The sequence below is a fragment of the Myotis myotis genome, unplaced genomic scaffold, assembly GCF_014108235.1.
Source record: "Myotis myotis isolate mMyoMyo1 unplaced genomic scaffold, mMyoMyo1.p scaffold_m19_p_49, whole genome shotgun sequence".
NCBI classification, from domain to species: domain Eukaryota; kingdom Metazoa; phylum Chordata; class Mammalia; order Chiroptera; family Vespertilionidae; genus Myotis; species Myotis myotis.
Window position 1 is genome coordinate 1,048,428 of NW_023416356.1, and position 24,140 is coordinate 1,072,567.

The 24,140-nt window shown below is 42.8% G+C and overlaps 1 protein-coding gene across 6 annotated transcripts in view; it reads right to left on the reverse strand.

Moving 5' to 3' along the window:
• LOC118655625 (SEC23 interacting protein) overlaps positions 1–20,791 on the reverse strand; it is a 41,557-nt gene extending 20,766 nt beyond the window's left edge. For 3 of the 6 annotated variants that reach the window (XR_004967312.1, XM_036307661.1, XM_036307658.1), the window contains exons 1-11: positions 20,457–20,790; positions 16,057–16,589; positions 15,070–15,292; positions 13,506–13,699; positions 10,387–10,476; positions 5,423–5,543; positions 4,196–4,285; positions 3,071–3,212; positions 1,390–1,598; positions 898–1,016; positions 426–578 (exon numbers count right to left, since the gene is read on the reverse strand). Coding sequence is in view for 5 of the 6 variants with exons in the window: in XM_036307661.1 (XP_036163554.1) it covers positions 426–578; positions 898–1,016; positions 1,390–1,598; positions 3,071–3,212; positions 4,196–4,285; positions 5,423–5,543; positions 10,387–10,476; positions 13,506–13,699; positions 15,070–15,292; positions 16,057–16,589; positions 20,457–20,784 (2,202 nt within the window). In the remaining variant the exon portion in view is untranslated. Of the gene's footprint in view, positions 1–425; positions 579–897; positions 1,017–1,389; positions 1,599–3,070; positions 3,213–4,195; positions 4,286–5,422; positions 5,544–10,386; positions 10,477–13,505; positions 13,700–15,069; positions 15,293–16,056; positions 16,590–20,456 lie in introns of all 6 variants that reach the window. The other 3 variants (XM_036307659.1, XM_036307657.1, XM_036307660.1) reach the window with 3 other exon arrangements.
• Positions 20,792–24,140: the final 3,349 nt, after the last annotated feature.

The window sequence follows — 24,140 nt, forward strand, 5'->3', positions numbered from 1 at the left end:
CTGGCAGTTAATCTGTTGGGGTAAAAGGTATGTATTTTTTATATTTTAAAACACACTGCCAGCCCTGGCCGGCTTGGCTCAGTGGATAGAGCGTCAGCCTGTGGACTGGGGGGTCCCGGGTTCGATTCCGGCCAAGGGCACATGCCTGGGTTGCAGGCTCGATCCCCAGTGGGGGGTGTGCAGGAGGCAGCCGATCAATGATTCTCTCTCATCATTGATGCTTCCATCTCTCTCTCCCTCTCCCTTCTCCGAAATCAATTTTTTAAAAAAACACACAATTCTGTGTTTTTCAATTTCTTAAACACTTAAATTTCTGCCTTATCTGGAATGTATTATGATGTATGAGTGTTCAAATCATTCGTAATTTTCAATTTATACACCGGAAAAAAATTTTAAATAAAAATGAATCAAACTATCATCAGTACCAGAGATTCCATATCAATCTTCTCCTTTTCAAAAGTGCTAACGTATTCAGAGAGACTAAGTGCTGCCAGGGCTTCCTGCAGAGTCAGGACTTCTTCATTTTCAACATCAAGGTCACTGGGCTCATCCAAGGCCAGCTTCGGGTCTTCAGGCGTCTGTGAGATAAAGTTGGGGAAACTTTACAAAGCTCAGAAAAACTCCCATAAAATTTCTCCCTGCCTACAGAAAACCTTAACCCATTCTGCTCTAAAAAGCACATCTTAATTTTTGTAGTTTGTCATCCTAATTTGTAAATATTCTGAAAAAGCATATAAGTTAATAATCACTCATGCTCCCATTTCTTACAATAACAACGGGCTATATGATTCCATCCATTACACTTGTAAACCTCAGCATATTTTCATATACAGACAGTTCAGATTTTGGAAAAATGTTCAGCTCAAACTCCAAATCTACATGTTAACTGGGCCGTACCTGCTTCTCCTGGACACGTGGCTGCTTCACAGCTCCATTAGCAACAACAAAAGACCCTGAAGCCTTTGGTAAAGTCAAATCTTTTTGATTAGACAGAATGTCAAACAATATTAAAGAACCTAAGGAAAAAAAAAAAAAAAGCAGCATTTTGCTTTATAATGTACCAGGTACTTTTTATATCACTAAATATATTCTCCTACTTTTTCTCAAAGTCCCTAGCCAGAAGTCATACCAAAGTTAGGTGTTAATCAAGATCTGATAATCAGTGTTCTTGTTTTACCAAACAGCAGAATAAATTAAAGTATAAAGCATTTGTAGGTATTCATGGAAGGTGAATAGCAAAGGCAGAATCTAAACTCGAAGCATTCATCTCTACCCTTTATAAAACCTGAAATCTACAATTCTAAATCTTGCACCAACAGTGTCATCCACAATGAAAGCTGTGCTGACTCAACAAATATTTTGCTTAACGTGAATATTTGACAATTTTACCTAAACTGTGACCAGCAACAGAGATCCCTCCTTTGAAGTCTGGGTTCCGACTCATAAAGAGTGCGTGAAGACGGTTTATCTCCATTCCCACTTTCTCCACAATCTTCTGACAGTAGGTAGGGCTATTATAAAATAGAATATCTAGCAAGGTTTCATTGGTAAAGTGACGAAACCGACCAATACTTGGTAAAGTGATTTTCTTAATATTCCTATTTAGAAAGAAAAAAAAGGTATATTGTGAGAAGGTACCTTAAATCTATGAATTTTTTAAAGCTTAGATCTTGAATCCTGAAAGTACAGTGAGTAAATAAATCCACAAACTAATTATGAGTTGATTTTGTAGACAGAGTTATAAATACACCAAGATTAGCAAAAAAGTTGCTGTTTGTGCCTTTAACTGCAGTATGACTTTTGGGATTTTCTGAAGTCATATAAAATAAGGCTTATGAAAAGATTTTTAATTTTAAAGAAGAAAGCCTATTCTTTCATTGTTTTCCAATTTATTGGAAATCAGGACACCTTACAGCAAATGTGGGTGGTAAGGACAATAGAGAAAGCAGGAGAAAGAAAAAAGACCAAAAGAATGAAGCTCTTTCCTGATTTGAGAATGTCCACAGCAAAGTCAAAGAACATCCACAGAGAAAGAAAACACCCTCGTGACGTGACCCAGCATGGTCATAGTGCTGTTTGCAGGATCAGTTTTATTAAATCATGTGCCTGAAAGACTATGACTTTCACCAAATTTCATTGGTTATTAGCCCTGTGTTCTAGCATAAATATTACCTACAAATTAAAAAAATTATTTAAATCTATGGTTCTCAATTGAAAGCTTTCAAAATTGAGTGGGGCCCAGTTGGCGTGGCTCAGTGATTGATCACGTCAGGTTTCGATTCCCGGTCAGCGCACATGACCGGGTTGCGGGCTCAATCCCCAGTGTTGGGTATGCAGGAGGCAGCCGATCAATGATATTCTCTCATCACTGATGCTTCTATCTCTCCCTCCTCACCCTTCCTCTCTGAAATAAAAATAAAAAAACAAAAAAAAGTACATGTAAAAAAAATTTTTTTTTGAGTGGGGACATTCTTAGTTGTCACAGTGCCTGATGAGTGCTGTGGGCATTTGGTGGCATTTAGACTAGGATACTAAGTGGCCTAGAGTACACATGCAGCAATCGGACATGACAATGAACTGTCCTGCCCAAAGAGCTGCCACTGAGAAACAATCAACTAAATCAGTGGTTCTCAACTTGGGTGCTTTGAGCCCCAGGGGACATCTGGCAATGAGTACAGACAGTTTTGGTTGTCACATCACACTGTGGGAAGGATCGTGCTACCATTATCTACTGGGTAGAGGCCCGGGATGCTGCTAACACCCTAGAGCGTATAATCAGCCCATATCTAAACCACTATGCATCAGTATTCTAAAACCAGCTTAAACTTCCTCACCTGTCTTAAATATTTATAAGAAGAATAAATGCATACACAGAAAAGTAGCAAGTAAATTTAACAACCAGTTTTTAACTATATGTCAGAGCAAGTATAAACTTAAAATAAAAAAAAATACATCTCTTAAAATATATATGCATATATGTGGAAGTCATAATAAACTACTTCACATTATGGTTTAATTTTTTAATCTACAAGTGAATAATCTGAAAAGCAAGTTCTCAAAATCCACGCACCTGTCAACGCCTGTTGCATCCCCACCCAAGGAGCTGTGCCAGTGAACGGGAAGGAACTCCACTCTGCTTATTTTCCGATCATCTAAAGCTTTCTTGAAATGAGTCTGCAGCAATTTGAGAGAAACCACCCTGAAATCATCCACTTAAAAAAGAAAATCAGGGAAAACAATAAGTTAAATTAATATAATTTTCTTAGCTTGATTGGTAGTAAGCAATTACCTCAACTTTGCCAGTATTTTGCAAGGATTTAGCCCCCATAACAATAAACCTAATACTTAGAAAAATCTTTCAGACGTTTCATTATTTTAGAGGTATGCATAACTGACTGAAAAAATTTAACTATCACATCCAGACAGCATGGCACTGTGGGTACAAATTCAGAAGCCAAACTACCTGCTCCAGAACTTACAGACCAGGATCGGGGGAGGTTACCAGCCTTTGGGCCTCAGCTCCTCATCGAACAGTGGGGGCAACAGTGAGAGCACCTGCTCCCCAGGCTTCATTGTGAGGGTGAAATGGTACAACACATGCAAGATACTTGACGCACACCAGGTATTCAAAAAATATGAACTATTTTACAGACATAAAAGTAAAACTTCAAAAATGTCTGCAGCCCTGGCCGAGTAGTTCAGTTGGTTAAAGTATAGTCCCAATACACCAAAGTTGCGGGTTCGATCCCTGGTCAGGGCACATACAAGAATCAACCAATTAATGCATAAATAAGTCAAATAACAAATAGATACTTCTCTCTCCCCCCCCACCCAAAAAGTCAATAAAAAATAAAATATTTCTGTAAACCAGGCAGATTCATACTTCCATTAAACAACTTCTTACAACTAATTCTCTATAAATCAGTTCGATATACAGGTGTTCCTAGTTGCGGGAGCTGCTCAGGCAGAAGTTGTCAGAAAGGCTAAATTATTTCCATGATCCCATGTAATTCTTCATAGTCCAAAATTGTATGAGTTATACATGTCATAACAACAAATCAAGTACAAATTAATACTATCAATGATCATTTAAATCTCCTTTTACAGTCTCTCAGCTGGAAGCCATTTTAAAAATGAACATTTAAAAGTCCTTTCATTAGTTCTCAAATCATACCATGAAATGACTAACACTTACCACATTCAATAATACTTCTAAAGCGCAAGTCACATACCGGTCCAATGCCATGCACCATGAACACCAAATGGTCAACCGGAGGCATTTCCCCTACAGAAGAAAAATAAATATACGCACAAGCTGGAAACTTGTTTGGGTTTTCTTAACTGAATAGCAATATTCTAGATATCCCTTTTGTCATCACAAACTTACCAAAGGAATTCATGACCCTTCCAACTTAATAAGCGTCTTTATCCTCTACCAAATTAGAAGAACAAAACTCAAAGCCAGTCTTGGTACATAACAGTCAACTGAACCAAGGAGTGGAGGAAGCAGGCTGTCTCTGGTCCCAGAAGTTATCAGCATGTGATGACCAGCAGTTGTGTACCTACAGAGGCTCCATAACCTTGTGATTTCTTCAGAACTCCACAGGGCACTAAATCCCATATGGAGAAGCAATTTTTCAATGTAAAATTTTAAAATCTTTTCCCCAAATCCTTCTCTTTTATTTGTTAGATTCATATATACTATATAAAGGGACATCTCCAAGTAAAATCTACTATTTTACTCTGGTTGTTTCATTCAGATTCAGAATAAGTGTATTCATTTTGTAATCTCATAAGACAATAAAACAAATCTAAAGTATGTACCTGTCAAAATAAAATCCATACTTTAAATGGTATAATAGGAGAACCAGAGCACAAACACTGGGGCAGGGGTTAGCAAACCATGGATCACAGGCTAAATCCTTCTCCCTGCCTGTTCTTTACAAATAAAGTTTATTGAAACATAGCTATGCCCATTTGTTTACATGCCGTCTATAGATGCATTCACACGACAATTAGAGTTGAATGCATGCAACAGAGTCTATATGGCCTGCTAAGCCTAAAATATTTACTATTTGGCCTTCACAGAAAATGTGTGCCACTCCAGCACTAGAGTAAGACAAACTAATTGAAGTATGACAAAACAAGCCCAAAAACACAGCCAAAAGCCTGCTTTCAATCAGCAAAGTGTTTCTTTAAAACAATACATATTTTAAGAGTCCACATTACATGGTTTGTATACCTTCACAGAATTCTAAATTTAAAAATAAAGATAAAAAGGTAATAACAATTTTTTAAAAATATGTGCCAACCTGATATGGCAGGAAATCCTAACAACTGTTTTTTTGGTCATCATTCTAAAGGATGATGGCAGAACAGAGAAGTTTAGAAATGACATCGGTCCTAAACCAAGTTTACACACCATCGGGAATTTCATCAAGGTTATCGTCAACTCCACGCTTCACAACCCTGGGTCTGGTCTGTCCATCTTGTGTGGTCCCCCATTCATCTGGCACTGACGAAGGCTGGAACTGAACAATAACCTTCAAGATACAATAGGAAGATTATGACAGCTCACTACCAAATTCACTTCCACTACAGACAAAATAATGGTATTTCAATACATAATAAACTACTTGAGAGTATGGATAATTTATACATCAAGTACTACCAATGTTCCCCCAAATCCAATCTGTGATGGTCCTGCTAGTGATCATTAACCATTAAAACTAATCAATACCATAAGCAAATCAATACCATTATTTCCAATGCTGTTAGAAAATGACACAACTAAATCAGAATATACCTCAATTCAGAAATGTAATATAAACACCCAAGTTTACATGTAAGAAATTAAGAAAAAGTTACCTGCAATAGAGGAGTCTATTTACAAATGCATTTTCAATGCCAAACACTGATTTACCCACCACTTTTTAGGAAGACATATATTGTTTAATCCAACTGTATTAAATTAAACCTGATGTCATGAAAATACCTCTTTAAAAAAATGCATGCAAGATGTTATGCAAAATTTTTCTGTTTGTACACAAAACAAAAGGTTAAAAAATATAAAACACAAAAGGATAAGCATGGTCACCATCAAGAAGAGAAACTGGGACAGAATACAAGAATCTGATTCTTATTTCCCAGGGAAATTCTGGGGGCCCATAAAGTAAACTAATCATAGAGAAAGAATGAGCAGGAAAAAAAAAAGAATGAGCAGGAATAGTTCCTGCTTCAGAATTGTGCGGTATTCACCTTAAGTTGATTTTTTTTCCTCCTTTTGCAATTGATGAATTGAATACATTTTTCATGCATGTTTTCCAGAAAAATAGGAGTACTAATGTTATTAAAAAGTTTATTTTTTTATTAAAAGCTATTTATATTATAGAAAGTATCATTAAGCCCTAGTTGGTTTGGCTCAATGGATAGAGTGTCGGCCTGCAGACTGAAAGGTCCCAGGTTCGATTCCAGCCAAGGGCACATGCCTGGGTTGCTGGCTTGATCCCCAGTAGGGGGCATGTAGGAGGCAGCCAATCAATGAGTTTCTCTTACCACTGATGTTTCTATCTCTTTCTCCCTCTCCTTTCCTCTCTAAAGTCAATGAAATATATAAAAAAAGAAAAAGAAAGCATCATTAATATATATTCTTTATTTCATAATCTGTCCCATAATCATGCATTGCTTTGCACCCCAAATGTTTTATTGTTCATATCAGCAATGGTCACCTCTTCTCTTGGTCTTTGGAGAAGGCTCCGGCACTATCCCATTTATACTGATACTAGTGAATAACTACTTAAAAAGATTGATTAAAGTTTATCCTTTTTTTTTTCTCTTTTTACATGAATCCCCATCTTCCATCCTCTTTTATAGTCGAGAATGCCTCAATCATATGAAGTTTGTTACCAAAATTAATACAATTTAGAGTAGCTTCCTGGTTGCTTAACCCTCTACAGAGGTATGCTCATGAATAATACTTTTAATATGGGGAAATGGAAACCATGAACTTTTTACCATTTTAGACTATTTATCTAACATCTCAGTAATAAAAGCAGTATTATGTCCATTTCCAAGTGGTTAGGGCTCATTCTCCAACTTTATTAAATTGCGGTTGAGCACAGGATACATTCTTAAACATTTTGAAAAACATTAACCCAAGATGTAGGGGTTAAGGCTAGTCATCACTCCAGAATCTGATATTTTCCTCAGTATTTGAATAAATGATTAATTCCCTAGTTAATAGTTTTAGCAAATGTTCATGTGCCACACCAGAAAAAGTGCGATAATTTACTGAGTTTTCTAGATTAGGCATATGATTGGAATACAACTTTATAAAGAGCACACATTGCATACTCTAGTGAAATAGCATCACTAAAAAATCTTCACTTATGAAAATCAGTTACCTATAGTCTTGAATAATGAACAAGGACTCTAATACAAATACTCTTAATATTTTGCTATTTTAGAACCCTTAAAGGGCATAATTATTGGAGATTTAGGTACTTCACTAAGGCATGTATATAATATTGCCAACAGGAAAAATAAATTTGAAGATTAGGGGAAGTTCCTTCTCTAAACTGTCTTGGAATAGTTCAGAAGAATTTACTTTCTATTAAGCAGGAAACCAATCTATTCTTTTGCAGAAGATTTCATAACTTATTAAAACTTCATGATTCACATTTTGTGTCTTAGATCTATTCAGTTATAATACATTCTACCATCCCAGTCTTTTCTGTATCAGGAGTTGATTACAGGAAAACTCAGTGACATGATACAAATCTGAGACTCTGATGGTGGAAAGTGAAGTTTTAACAGAGAACCAACCGTGTTTTACCTGAGTGTCAAAAAAGCTTTGAGCTTCCTTGCACAGAATTTATACACTTTTTGCTCTTTCCACATCAATTCAGTTAGTCCACTTTCCCTGGGACCTCTCCACCATAAAAACACATACCACATACCATATTTCGTCATTGATATTTATTTTCAAGAGTTATTACAACCAAATTAAGTCTGTTTGAGAGGTGTAAACAAATTTGATAAAGAATATAGATTAAGTGATCTAGCTAAAAGCAAAGTAAATATTAAGGAAATCCCAGCAGAGTTTAAGCAAACAGCATTAAAAATACGAAAAAAGGGACAGGAGGTTCTCAGAAGACAAAGAACCAAAAACTGAATTAAATGTTACATGGGAGACTAGGGTATGTTTTAAATCATGACAACATAGTTGCTTCCAGGTACTTTAGTATCAGAGATCAATTCCAATTGATCATTTCCTATGGCCAGCCATACGTCATTGAATGTGGTATAACTGACTATTGGCTCTACAGTTTCATTTGTCACTTGAGCAATATTTCCTTCAGTGACTATTTTGGAGGGGGGACGAGCAGGTTTAAGGAAAGTAAAACCTAATTTTAAACACATTCTAGCAAGAAATAATCAACTGTTTGAAAAATCATGCTTTAACTTTTTGTTATATTCTCAGCTACACAAAATTGTGTATGTAAAAATTTTTACACTGTTGTTAATTTGAAATCTGTTAACCATATTGTGGAATTTAGTGTGTTTTTTTAAAAGATGTTTCTAATTGGATTTTTTAATCAAGAATGGAATTTAGTCTCTATTTTCTGATAGAACCTAAGCTTTTGTGGTTCTTAGTGTCCTGTGTAAAAGTTAGTGTCAAAGGAATCAACTTTGAGGTTTCCTTCTACTCTGCTTTGTATTACAAGCCGTTTAGGAAATGGAACCTGCTGAATATACAAGGAATTGTAAAATATTTTAACGTGTAACTTTTTCAACTGTGAAACTATGACTACTGTTTTATTGATGAAAACAACTGCTGATAAAGTATTTTGTGTAAAGTGTAGTTCTTATTAATCAGGAAAATAATCAATGACTTGATTAGAATGTATATACCCTCTTGGATTTTCTTTTAAGTGGATTGGTAATTTTCACATAGGTAAAACACAGTCCATCTGTATTCTTTTTTCCACAAAAAATAAATAAATAAAAAAAAGAGGAGAAACTGGGAGGATACAGAAGAGTAAGGGGCTTTTATTTTCACTTCACACCTTTATGTACCGTTTAAATTTTGTTGACATATAAATGTGCTTTTACTTTTATTTTTTTAAATATCAATAAGGATTGTAGATGGGGAAAGGGGGCGGGCTAGAAGGGTCAATGGGTAAGAAAAGGGTACATTTGTATTACTTTCAACAATAAAGATAAATTTTAAGAAATTAAGGACTATAGATGTGGTTAGAATATAAGTTATTTTATACTTTCCTATAATAAGCACATGGCCTGTTGTGAGCAACTACTGTGTGCCAAGCACTATGCTAGAGGCTTTTGCATAAATGCCTCAACCTCATCTCCAATATGCCCCGGGGAGGAAAATCTTTTTTGTTGCTCGTAATCCTCACCCAAGGTTATTTTTCCACTGATTTTTGAGAGAGTGGAAGGGAGGGGGAGAGACACAGAGAAACACTGATGTGAAGGAGACACATTGACTGGTTGCCCCGAATGCACCCTGATCAGAGCCAGGGATCCAGCCTGCAACTGAGGAATGTGCCCTTGACCTGAATCGAAAGCAGTTAAGGGCAGGGAGGAAAATCTTAGTGCAAATACCTGTGGCTCAGAGATGAAGGGTGGTAAATGAAAGAATGCCAATAGCATTAATACCTTAAAAAAAATAACACAACAAGTTTCTAAAGACGATAAAAAGAGGAAGAATATGTTTTCCGTCTCAAAGGTTGAAACAAACCTTCATTAAGGGCAGGGTAGACAAACTACGACTTTCAGGGGAAAACTGGCCCACCACTTGTTTTGACACAATTTGCTTAAAAACAGCCATGCTCTATGTCTGTAGCTGCTTTCAGGCTACAAGGGCAGAGTTGACAGCTGTCACAAAGACCATGTGGCACAAAAAGCCTTAAATACTTTCTCTCTAGCACTTTACAGAAAAAGTCAGCTGATCTCTGATCAAGTGCAAAAATTTATCCAGCAACTTCTATGCTGTATACTAAGCTTCAGCTAATATGTTGCCATAAATAGAAACTTCATGAAACAAATTTAATTTTATTTTATTTTTCTTGTTAATCCTCACCTAAGATAAATTTTCCAATGGTTTTCAGAGAAAGTGAAAGGGAGGGGCATAGAGAGAGAAACATCAGTGTGAGAGAAACACATCAACTGGTTGCCTCCCACACATGCCTGCAGGGAGGGGGCAGTACCACAGATCAATGTGAACTATAGTAAACTTAAAGCAACAGACTTGTCATACATATATCCCTACTGCAGAAATGAATGAAAATAAATGTTTAGCAAATACATTTGTCAAAATTACTTAAATGAACCTAAAAGCTTTAATATCCTAAAAACTATCATTACCTTTGGATTGTGCATAACAATAGTCTCTCCACTTGGAAACTCTAATCTGCGGTGCCACTGATTTGTGGTTACAGCTTTTTTATATTCAACCTACAATAATGGAAACAACATACATCCATTAATACAAATCTTTATCACATTGAGAAAAAGTGGAAGAAAATTACAACTATGATGGTAATAAAAAACAGTAATAGCAGCTCTCAAGTACTAACTGGTTACCATACTTATCACTTTACATGTATTACCTCACTTAATTACTTTCATTCATTCCTAAATAACATTATCTGCATCAGACAGAGGCAAACACCAAGATTTAGAGTATTAGTGTCTTAGAGCTGCCAAAAAAAGTACCACAAACTGAGGGCTTAAAACAACAGAAATGTATTCCCTCGGTTCTGGAGGCCAGAAGTCTGAAGTCAAGGTGTCAGAAGAGCAAATGGTATAAAAGGGCCATGTTTCCTCTGAAACCTACAGGGAACTCCTTCATTGCTCCCTAGCTCCTGGTGGTTTGTCAACAATCTGTACTGTTCCTCGGCTTACAGGTGTATAACTCCGATCCCCTATTCTCACACAGTATTCGCCTTCTGTCTGTCCCCTTGTAAGGATACCAGTCACATGGGAACAGAGGCCCACCCTACTCCACTATGATCTCATCTTAATAACATGTGCAACAAGTCACATTCTGAGCTGCTAGAGCCTAGGACACAATTCAACCCCTAGCTGACATTTTTTAAATAAAATTGGTTTCTTTTACTACTATTGGCCTGGTGCATGGATTGGTGCACACTGAAAGAAATTAATTAGAAGGTGAACAGCGGGGTGGGATTGGGTGAGATGGGCCAGACACGCCCTGGAGCCAACCTCCCTCGGTTCCTCCCAGCATCTGCCGAGTGAGTGGGATCCCTCCGGCATGTGGGGTCCCTCGACCTGACCTGCGGGGATCGGGCAAAAACTGGCTCTCCAACATCCCCCGAGAGTTCCCAGAGTGCGAGAGGGCACTCTGCAAAATTGCTGTCATAGAAGTGTGGAACGCAAATGCAAGTGTGCAGTAAACCAGGTTCTGGGCGACAGTGCCCCAGCAACAACATAACCCATAGCCCAAGGTGTAATTGCAAGGCCCTGTGAGAAATCAGGCTCCTTCCTCTCTGGTTTCAGGGTGCATCACCCTAAAACTGCTGCTGCCAAGTCACTGCAGCTTGGCAGCGCCTGCATTGAGCATCTGCCCCCTGGTGGTCAGTGCGCATCATAGCAACCAGTCAGATGGTAGGAGGGACACTTAGCATATTAGCCTTTTATATATATACACTAGTGGCCCAGTGCATGAAATTCGTATACTGAGGGGTTGTCCCTCAGCCCAGCCTGTACCCTTTCCAATCTGGGACCCCTCGGGGGAAGTTCAACTGCTGGTTTAGGCCCAGTCGGACATCCCTCTCGCAATCCAGGGCCGCTGGCTCCTAACCGCTCACCTGCCTGCCTGCCTGATTGCCCCTAACCATTCTGCTTGCCAGCCTGGTCGCCCCCAACTGCAACCCACCTTGCCAGCCTGCTCGCCCCCAACAGGCACCCCCTGCCAGCCTGCTCACCCCCACTGCCTCCCTGCCCCCCCCCCCCCCCCCCCCTGCTGGCCTGATCACCTCCAACTGCCCTCCCATCCTGGCCTGGTCACCCCTAACCACCTTTGCCTCGGCCCGGTCACCATGGCTTTGTCCAGAAACTCTCCCAGTCTAATTAGCATATTACCCTTTTATTAGTATAGACTAGAGGCCCAGTGATGGGGCCTAAACCAGCAGTTGGACATCCCTCTCGCAATCTGGTGGCTTCTAACCACTCGCCTGCCTGCCTGATCACCCCTAACCACCTCTGCTTGCTGGCCTAATTGCCCCTTAACTGGTCCCCGGCTGGCCTGGTTGCCCCCTAACTGTCCCCCTGCCAGCCTGGTCGCCCCCTAACTGCTCCCCTGCCAGCCTGGTCACCTCCTAATTGCCTCCTTGCTGACCTGGTCACCTCTAACTGGTCCCCTGCCAGCCTGGTCACCCCCTAACTGCCCCCCTACTGGCCTGGTCGCCACCTAACTGCCCCCTTCCGGCCTGGTCACCCCCTAACTGCTCCCTTGCTGGCCTGATCACCCCTACCCACCTCTGCCTTGGCCCCCGCCGCCATGGCTTTGTCCGGAAGGAAGTCGGACATCCAGAAGATGTCTAGTCGACCCGGTCTAATTAGCATATTACCCTTTTATTAGTATAGATATATATATATTTTTTTAATCCTCACCCGAGGATATTTTTCCATTGATTTTAGAGAGTGCGGAAGAGAGAGGGAAAGACAGAGAAAAACATCGATGTGACTGGTTGCCTCCCACATGTACCCTGACTAGGGCCCAGGCTGGGGAGGAGCCTGAAAACTAGGTATGTGCCCTTCTCCAGAATCAAACCCAGGACCCTTCAATCCACAGGCCAACGCTCTATCCACTGTGCCAAATCAGATAGGGCTTCCCAGGAGACATTTTAAGTTCACAATTACATGAGATTGCACACTCCCACCCAAAACTTTCTGACACCAAAGATCTTCCTTGTACACAGAATCAAGACAGGCACTGTTGGCCCCGGCTGGGTTGCTCAGTTGGTTACAGTGTCCTCAGACACCAAGGTTGCAGGTATAATCCCTGGTCAGGACACATACAAGAATCAACTAATGGCCAGTTTGGCTCAGTGGAGAGGGTGCTGGCCCACGGACGGAAGGGTCATGTGTTTGATTCTTGTGAAGGGCATGTACCTCATTTACCAGATAGGTACCTGGCCAAAGTCTGGGCATATGTGGGAGGCAACAAATCAATGTGTGTCTCTTTCACACTGATGTTTCTCTATCTCTCTGTCTCCCTCCCTTCCACTCTCTCTAAAATTCAATGGAAAAATCAACCAATGAATGCATTAATAAGTGGAACAACAAATCAATGTTTCTCTCTCTGAAATCAATCAATACATTAAAAAATTTAATTAAAAAAAGAAAGAAAGACTCTTGTAAACAAAGTCTGCTCCCTGTGGGTGGTATTTTATGAGGCTCCAACGTATGCAGGGTCTACATTTTGTTAAGAAAAGCATAAAGGGATAAAGCCCACCTACCTCTAGTTTTTCACTGAATTCCTCTGTATAGGGAACAAATCTGCTATCTGTGTCTCCTTTGTAAAACCAAGTACAGCGTCTCACTTCGGTGGGCTCCTCTTCCCAGTATACAGCTTTCCTCACTCGGTCATAGAGGTAAACATCATAGCGCCCTCCATCCGTGCCTAGAACCACACTCTCAGGGTCTGGCTGGACTGGAGCACAAAGTTCACAGTTTAATCCAACAGTTACGAGGCATATATAAAGTAATAAGTAATGAATACAGCGACCAGTTGATTCATAAAGACAAAGAACTAAGCTCATTTTTATTTAAAAATACCTTAAACCTGGCAGGAGTGGCTCAGCTGGTTGGGCATTGTCCCATGGATGGGGGGGTTGCCAGTTCGATTACCAATTGGCACATACCTGGGTTGTGGGTTTGATCCATAGTGGGGCTGAAAACAGAAGACAACCAGTATGTTTCTCTCTCACATTTTGCTGTTTCTCTCTCTCTCTCTCCCCACTTTCCTCTCTCTAAGCAGGTCCTCAGGTGAGGAGTTAAAAAAATAAATAAATAAATAAATAAATAAGTAAGTAATTTAAATTAAAAAAAGAATAGATTTTTAAAACATTAAAAATAAAAAGAGCTAAAGACTAATCTGTGCTGATCAAAATTATGATCTTAAGTGAAGAAATAACTAAGGCAAAATTTTAAAACATGAACATAAAATAATTCAAATAACTGGTAATTTTTTTAAACCAAAGCAGCAAAATTTATGAATCATATTTCTGAAGAATATTATTAGACAATTTTTAAGTCCCATGGTGAGATATCATCAAGATAAACAAAGACACCTTTTTTCCCCGCAGGACTTCTCACAGCCTGAACACACTCCTGTGCACTGTCTGTCTCAAATGGGAGATGTAGTCACAGTACTTCCACACTCACCTGACCATGGAATACTTTTTCCACAGCATCTTAAGAAATAAGGCTTACATAGAAAATGCTCTATACATACAAATGAATCAGGGAAATAAGAAAATTGACCCCCCCCAAAAAAAGGAGAAAAAAAAATTGACACCTGGATTATATGAGCTATTCTGTTTCTCTGATTTAAAATCAGAAAAATCGCCCTAACCGGTTTGGCTCAGTGGATAGAGCGTCGGCCTGCGGACTGAATGGTCCCAGGTTCGATTCCGGCCAAGGGCATGTACCTTGGTTGCAGGCACATCCCCGGTAGGGGGTGTGCAGGAGGCAGCTGGTTGATGTTTCTCTCTCATCGATGTTTCTAACTCTCTATCCCTCTCCCTTCCTCTCTGTAAAAAATCAATAAAATATATTAAAAAATAAAATAAAATAAAATCAGAAAAATCCTTTAAACAAGTAAGAAAATTACTAAAACACTTCTTCAGCTACCTTTCTCAAATAACTCAGAACTTATATTAAAATCACGATCTTAAGGTACTGAGTCTTGTGGGGTCTACGTTAAGGAATGTGACATTCACAAAAAGTAAGCCATGGATAAATACCTTCATGTTCTCTCTCGCTAAAATCAGATCTAAGTGATGCATAGATGGTGCTTACCTGAATTATAGACTTCTTCAAGATGCAAAGAGTCCAACACACTGAAAGGCATCCAGAGCTGTCTGTGCTCTACCTCCTTGCAGTAAAACCAGTGGGGCTGAACAGGCTCGTACTGGTTTTGAAGCATAAAAGGAGGCGGCACTGGCACAGAGGAGCCCACAGGTCTAGCGAGTGCCTGCTGCTGTGCTGGAGGGGACAGCCCTGACTGCACTGAAGGAGGAACCTGGAGGGGACGACAAAGTTAGGACTGTCATGCCAGCTCCAAGGACAGTTTCGTAGATGCTTCGGACCCATTATCAAGAGTCTGGGCATCAGTATGATTTTAATTAAGTAAAATGAAAGCCATTCTCTGTCCCCAAGAGTAAAGTTAGGTTACACTCATAATGATACTGCTATCTTTTAATGGTTTCCATTTTTTTTTGTTTTAGTTGATTTCCCTTTCGAAGTCACAGTTGGGTATCAGATGGGGAAAAAACATAAGGGAATTTCATAACCCAATGTAAATGTTACTCCATTACCCTCCTGAGACTGAGGTTAACTGTCTAGATCCAAATTCCATAAATGTAAATAAAAGAAATTACAGGAGTAATCAATTTTAGTCCCTATAATTTAGTATCTTGATTGAATAGTATAATTAAAAATGAGATGTTGGCAGTGTTTTAAGATAATAATTGTTTCAACTCTCACTGGTCCTTAGATCACATTTATCATTGGTACCTTACACTGAAATCTAAAAATTCCAGCACAGATTAACTTCTTAAAATCAGTTACTACTTCAGTACAGATGAGAACTAAAATGTGAACCTTCAATGAGCTACCTGTAAAAGAACATTTGCTTCAAAGCATACATCTTACAAAGAATATCCTCTGAAAATATTTTGTCATCATATATATTATAAAAAGCATTGTGTTTCTAAAAGCATAGGCTAAGTGAGAGAGATTAAAAACTAAAGTGCATAATTAGGATACAAAAACATGTCTCCATACCGGTGGCAGAGATCCTGGAGGCATCTGGTACATGTGGACATGGGGTCCAGAGGATGGCAGATGGGTGGGATGGCCTGGTGTTTGGCACTGCTGCAGCTGTGGTGGTGTAATGTAAGGATTCGCTCTGCTGCTTACGGGAGTATGGCGATAGGGATTGTATCCTTGTTGGGATACTCCTTGGGGTGGGCTCCCAACATTTGAAGGAGGGAGACTACTTGGCTGCACAGGCAAATAAGCATTTGTGCCCGTCTGTGAAGAAGCTGGAGCAACATACTGATCCTTTGAAAAGGATGGTGGAAATGTATTCAACACATCTTGGGATCCGGTTGTAAAAGGGAGAGCAGCTGGGGTCTTGGAGAATGTCGATTGTCCAGGTGATGTTGCTGCAGTTGTTAATGGTGACTGTCCAATATTCCCAAATGGATCACTACTGCTTGATACCTGAGAGAAGTAACTAAATGTCTGCGGGGTAGATGTGTGAGCAGAAGTCTGACCAAGAAAGCTGTCCTCCTCCCCAACATCTGTGGAATCCTCTGAAAGGGACAAAAGAGCAAATGGTTTAGAAGGTATGCTATCATTCTATAGACCTAGTTCTTGTACCTCTCATTGTGTTGTTCCAAATTACATGTCTGCATTTACAGGAAGAAAAAAGGAAAAACGTTTATTTTTTATTTGAAAACTTCTCTTTGTAATGAAAAACTGAAAAATATGAATAGGAAACAACCAAAGGAAGAAAAATTATAATTTATTCATTAGCCCACCACCCAGAGATAATCACCTTCAACAATACTTCGGTGCATACCTTTCCATACTTTTTAAATAATAGAGTTAGACATTATTTATTTTGTAAATATATAGAAATTATACATATTTGTATTTAGACATTTTAAAAATTATAAACAAAATCTGTATCTACTATTTTACATCTTCTTGTGCATGCTCCCTTTTTTCCTGGTAAAAAATCTAATACACATAATTTTATTTCCAAAGTCATGACAAGAACCTAAAGTACAGATACTCACTCTGTTGACAAGCAGGGTGTGTCAGGGCTCTTACCCATAAAGCACTCACTGTACAAATGAACATGTGGAATTCGTATTCACAGGTACAGGCAAAGTAGGCCAACAACGAACTGCCATCCCTAAAATCAGAGTCTCCAACCAGATAACCCATCATGACCGAGCACCAAATCACTAGAAAAGTCATTTTCTAGCCAGGTAAGTTCTCCTCGATTCCCTTTGCCCAACTTGATCTTCACTGCGGGTATTATCAGCATCAAACTATCTATCTTCTCTCTTTTCCAACTTGTAAAATAAGAGCATTTTTTCTCTACATAGCCTCAAAAGACCAGCCTTACTAAACTCTCACGAGCCTTTAGCTTGTTGTCACTTCCATTGTCCTCTTCCTAAGCTTTTCCTTCTCCTGTTTCATTCTCTCTATCTCCTACCTCTGAAGGCATGGAGCAAATCAGAGGTGGACCCACGCCCGGCACACAGGCACACTGAGGCCCCTGCCTTGAGACCTGACAAAGGGAGCCTTCTTTCAAGCTCTGGGCTCCACACTGACCTGCTAGAGCAGGGCACGGCTTGCTGAGATTCTGGATGAAGTCTTTAGGTTGCTTCTACTGTATTTCATCAATTTAACTAAGATAATCCACTATTCCAAATACTCTTCTAGGTTGTTCCTTTGTGACTAAAAATAAAATACCTCGGCCTGCCCAAGGGCCCCTGTCTGCTTTTATTATTCTGCTTTTCTTATGTATTTCCAGTTCCCACTCTCTTTTCAGTTATGTAAACCTCATGTGGATTCATCTGTATTTCTTTGTCCACCTCTCAACCACTGAAAACAGGGAGGAGAAAAGTCTGTGGTGAGTTTCATCCTTTAAGATGACTTAGGGATCAACTGATTCAAGAAGCTTTTTTCCAGATTAGCATCAATTACAAAGGAAATACTGATCTCATCATGATCCAGCCTCACCTCAGGGGCACTTTCTAATGACATGTGGACACACAACTTTAGTGAGCACCTACCTGTATCCTGTGACACTCCCAAGTCCATATCGAATGAGATTGTGCTCACTGTTCCTGAACCTATTTTCCAACCGCTTCCTCGATACTGTGGCAGGCACAGTAGGACACCTAAAACGGAGTCCATCATCCTCACTGTCCTCCCATGTGCGCCTGCACCACATCTCACTAACACCACATCTACCCATCCTCTCAAACCAGAAACCACATCTCACGGACGCCTCTCCTTCTCTCATACTCTCCATTCAATTATTCAGATCCTCATTCAAGACATATGTACAAAGTAGTTATGTGCCAGGCACTGAAGCTAGGTCTGGGGGCTAAAACTGAATGAGAAGGAGCATCTGTGTTCAAAGAGCAGACAGTCTGGTCACCAGTGGGTCCCTAAGTCCCAACACTTTTATGGTCTGAAATCTCTCCTATCCATTCCCTGCTCTTTATGCCCCATGTGGCTGATTATGGCTACAGTGCCATCCACGCCTGCCCGATTCACAATGGCCTCCAGGCTGGTGGCTCTTGCTACAGCAGGCTTTATTCTAGTGCAAGCTCACAACACTCCAGTCTTTCCAAAACACACCTCTAATTTCACCGCCTACACACACTATAGTCACACCGATCTCCTGGGAGAGGGGAAGAAGGGACAGGAAGAGAGACGAAGAGTGGGAGGAAAGAGAATGTGAGCAGCTACCACCAAATCCTGACAAATCTGCAGGTTTTCCCACACTTGAGACTTTTACATACGCCTATCTCTCCCAATGCCCTAATTTCTGCGTACCCTTCCATACTGGTGCATGGGAGGACACTCAATCCATTGAGCTATGGCGGCTGTGACCAAATCCTTTTTATAGATGGAAAAATAATTGTTACAGAATTAGCTGCATGTATGACCTTATGTATTCCTTCAACTTCCTACAGCCAGGCTAGTCCTTTACGAAAACGGCAATGCCTAACCTTCCCACCAGTTTTCAAAACAAGAGGTACATATTCCTGACGCCCATCCTTTCATTCATTCAACAAATATCGATTAAAAAACTGGTCTACCGCATACCATGCCCTTCCTCATCCTTCAAATCCTTGTTCTAGGTATAAATTCCTGCTCTCATGAAACTTACATTGCAGTGGGATAAGATAAACAAATATGTGTACCTGTCGGGTGGTGATAAGCACCAAGAAGAAACATAACACAAGTGAAAGGGAATCTGCACGTGCAAGTGCCTCCAGTTTGCCCTTCACTTCTCCATGAGACTTTCGTCCTTTAAGCAAGAATATTCAGTGGGAAAATATGTACCCTTGAGTAAGAATCTATGTGATAGTCACTAAAGATCTAAAAACAAAAAGGTAAATAAGTCTCACCTTCAAAAAGCCCACATTCCAGACAGACATGCGTGTTTATTTCACAAACATTTATATAGCACTGTGTGCCAGGCACTGTACTCAGTGCCTTACAAAAACCCATTCATTGCCCTAGCCAGTTTGGCTCAGTGGATAGAGCATTGACTGTTGTCTGAAGGGTCCCTGGTTCGATTCTGGTCAAGGGAAGATGCCCAGTTTGTGGCTGGATCTTCAGTGGGGGATGTGCAGGAGGCAGCCGATCAATGTTTCTCTCCCATCATTGATGTCTGTATCTCTCCCCCTCTCCCTTCCTCTCGGAAATCAGCACAAATATTTTTTTAAAACTCAATTCATTTCTCATTACAGCCCTATGAGGCTGGACATAGTGGACACTGAAGTGTAGAGAGGTACAGTACCAGGCCTGAGGTCACAGTGAGTTCCTGCAGGACCGGAGCTGGAACAGTTTATGCTTCTAAACACCACCCTCTGGGTTATGCCACATAGTTGTTAAAAAGCCATCTCTCCCCAGGAGTAAACATGCGGACAAGGAGCTAAGGCGCACACAGGAGTGGGGACCGAGGGGAACCGGAAGGCGCGCAGGAGGCGGTGATGCCCAGACAGGCAGTATCCGCACAGAGAGGCACAGGCTGCAACCCTCCTCTTTCAAGACGGTGCATCCTGGGAGGCGCCCACGTATCCTGGGGGACATCCTCGGCATCCTGAAAGGGGGGGCGCTAAGTCACCTGCATTTCCCGCCAGGACCTGCCACACCAGTAAGTGCTCAACCAAACGTGTGGGCCGCCAGGCAGGAGTGTCCGGCCTCCGAACGGGTCCTTCAAGGGGCGCAAAGGAAGCCTTGGGACCGACCCCGCCTCCGAGTCCCAAAGCACCCAAGCCGCTCACACTGCCCACCAACGGCCTTGGCAGCCACCCACCAGGCGGGTGGCGACCGAAGGAAAACCTCCAGTCCGACCCTCGTCACCGCAGGCCCCCGCCCCGTTCCCCTCACAGACGCGTCCCCCGGAACCCTCTCCGTACTACCTCCAGGCAGGAGCAAGGAGGCGGAGGCAGCGGCGGCCTGCGTGACCGGGATGAAGGGCACGTTGAAGGTGAACTCTGTGGCCGAGGATGAGAAGAGTAAATTAGTGCCGGACGAGGAGGTGGAGGCGGCACCACCCCCACCATTAGGTTTCCTCTCAGCCATGGCTGCGGCCCACCAGCCGTTACACGTCTCAGGAAGCCGGCGCAGCACCACCGGCCGGAAACCGGTCACACTCGGGGCCAGTACACTTCCGCACTTGCGCACAAGGGCCAGAACTTCGGGCGGCTGGTCCGTGGCCGCATTCTTGCCCGGACGTAGCGCTGCCATAAATCAACATGGTGGCGCTGGCTTCACGCCCGTATTCCTAACACGTGACTCCGCCACGTATACGGAAGTGGGCCTGGAGGCGGGGGCGGGGCGGGGGCGGGGCGGGGGCGGGGGCGGGGCTGGGCGCGGGCAGCCCCAGGAAGGTGGCCCAGGGGGCTTGGCCGGTGCCAGCGTGAGCCAGTCAGGCTGAGCCAGGGCGACCCTAGGGGCGCGGTCTCAGCACCCGGGCCCCTCCCCGCCCAGGCAGGCGTCCCTCTCCTCTGAGCGGGGTCCTGTGGGCAGCCTGCCAGGCCGTGAAGACCCTGGAGCCTTGGTGTGGCCCCAACCTCAACCCCTGTGCTCACAGCCACCTTTGTGGCAGCCACAGGCCCCTGGTCTCCTCGGGGTGACCTCGCCCAGGGCGCAGGCTGCCTCCACTGGCGGAAGCCGGTTGCTGAGGGTTGGAAATACACAGACATTTTTAATGGAAGCAAAATGGGGCAACGGCATCACGGCCATCCGGGATTGAGCTCAGGCGAGGCAGGGTGGGCGCTGTGCCCCTGTCATGGCAGCTACAGAAGCCTGGAGGCAGGGGGGCGGCCTGGCCATGGGGGGCCTGCAAGGAGCCCAGGCTGCCAGCTTAATCCCTGGGCAGGAGCAGTGGCTCTGGCCCAGCAGGGCCTGGGAACACCCCTAGAACACCCCCAGGCATGCATCTGGCAGCTCTCAGAGCCTCCTCAGCTTAATTACTTACTCCCACACCAGGAGTACTCAATCACCCAGCGAGTATTTAACCAAGCCCAGCCCGGGGAGCTTGGGCAGAGCGCCGGGGAGCAAGGACGGAAGCCAGGGAAGGAAGCCAGGGCACTATATAACCAGCAGTTGCAGTTCTTTCTTGGTGTTCCTACTCTCTCTCTCTACCTCTCTCTTAACACTCGAATATCTTATTTCCTTAGGCTTGAGGGAGAGAAAGAGAGCGCTCACAGATGCTCATTAATATCCCTGCCTTTCTTCATTAACGCTCTGCCGAGATAATTTTGCTTTTGATAGGGAAACCACTGGGGACCATGGGATTAAGTTTGAGTCTTTTGAAAGTGTGTTCTCCAGAGCTGCCTGGGAGGATGGTGCCTTCCACGCTCGCAGCATCCTCTGCCCTGGCTGTGCACGTTCTCACTTGATTCCACCTGTGTGGAGGTGTAGACCACAGGCCAAGGTGCTGCTTTGCTGCTTAAATGCACCTTCCTTCTCAGCCATTGACTTCAGGATGCCTCTACTACCTCTTCCAGGAAGCACAGGCCGGGGACCTGGGTAGGAGGGGTGTTGGCAGTGTGGAGGGGGAGAGGGCAGATTTTCCCTGAGGTCATAGCTGTAAATAAGAGAACAGAAGACAGGCCTGCCCTCACATTCTCTGCCCTAGCCTCACAGCAGGAAAACCCATTTTGTCACAGCTATAGTTGTGCCAACCTTTCTAGGTTGCTAGTAACCGTTGTAGCACCATTGTTCTCATCTGGAGCGGATTCTAGTACATCAAGGTGAAGTATGGTAGCAATCATCCCAGGTAGAAACTATAGTTTAACTCTAACCCTGCAGTTTGGCTTAACAATAGAAAAGTCATTTTGATTTTCTGAATTGCATAAATAATCCCATTCGATTGAATGCCTTCTTGATTATAATGTGAATGTCCCATTGATTGTGATGTTACTGGTGTTAGAAAGCAAATTCCTCTGTCCCTGAGAACCAGGACAGCACAATTATCCTTAGACCTGAGGGTTGCAGATAATGTTTCCCTGTGAACTCAGTGGTCCCAAGACCCGAGGGCTCTAGATGTGTTTCTGTCAACTCAGTGGTCCAAAGACCACAGCTTCCTGTTAACATTTTTTACAAGCAGGTCACGGTTTAGTCAGGGGTGAAGAGCCTAACCTTTCTAAGGTATGAGTGTGTAACCTGTGGCCTTTCAAAGGTATGAGTCTGTGACCTGTGTTGAGAAATGGAGCGACGAACTTTGTGTGTGTTTAGCCAACTGTTTTGTGGTTTTTGTGAATAAAAGCTTACTTGTACATCTGGTCGGGTCTGCAGTTAGGTCCTTGCTACGGCAGGGTGCTGTAACTGCGGTCGCTGTCCAGCTAAAAAGGCTCCTAAATTCTACCCTTTGGCTCTGGTGGTCGTCTCTTACCGGTTGCCCCACAGCAGGTCCGTTCCATTCCAGGGAAGGACCTAAAGCTTAGGATTCCCCTCTGTGCTTCCTTGTGTTATTGCGCATGAGGAGGCGCCGATTTAGAAATGTGGCGTTTTGTGCTCCACAATTTCCCAGAGTTTTTCTTGTGTTTGCACTGAGAAGAGAGCATCTCGGAGGAGCCAAGGTGAAAGGACGCTGCCTGTGAGGCCATCCCTGCGGCCAAGCGATCCTCTGCCGCGCTCTCGTGGCCGTTGCAGGAAAACACAGTGTGGTTTTGTCCTTGGTGCTGAAATGTCAGGTCCCCTAAAATGTCTCCGGAAAAACCCCAAAAAAGAAATCCCGGAAAATCCCAAAGGCTGTCCAGGGCGGCCATGATTCCGTGGCTGAATGGAGTGAAGTGACGGGTGTAGATGTGTGACCAGTTTGTGGCCCAGGCCTGCAGAGGGAGGCCTCAGAGAGCGCTGCCCTGGCCTGGTGATCCGGTGCGTTGAGGATGTGAGCTGGTCCCCTGTAGGTGGGCCTTGTTGAGGCAGTGAGTCATCATTTCCCAGGAGGCTGCGATTGTGGAGCCTTCAGTCTTTCCTTGGAGTGTTTGGGGTCTGGCGAGAACATGTTATTCCCGCGATGGTCATGGAGAGGCGACCATGGTTGAGGCCCTCAGTGACCTGGAGGCCGCTGTGATTGAGGCAGCCATTTCCTTGGGGATGGCCATGACTGAAGAAGTAGGCAGCTATTGATGTGGAGGCTGCCATTGTTTCCACAGTTAGTCATTTAGTAGCGGTGAGGCAAGGCTGTCCATGTTAAGTCTGTCCATACCGTGAGACCGCCACTTTGGGTGCAGTCAGTCCCGGGGAGGCTGTCATTGTTTTGGGTGGGGCTAGATAGACGCAGTCAGTTTTTGTAATGGGAACGTGTTAGTACCCCAAGAAAAATATTCTGCTGAATGGCTTGTTGCAGAAACCATGTTTTTATTTTGGTAGGAAGTTATTTATTTTTTATTATTTTAGAAAGGAAGAGAGAGAGAGAGAGGGCAGGAGGGTGGGAGGGCATGAGGGAGGGAGGGAGGGAGGGAGAGAGAGAGAGAGAGAGAGAGAGAGAGAGAGAGAGAGAGAACTATCCGTGCTGAGAGAGAATCCTTGATGAGAACGAATTCCCTGAAGTCACTGTTTTTGCTGTGGGTTGTGCACCCCTTGCAGCCCTT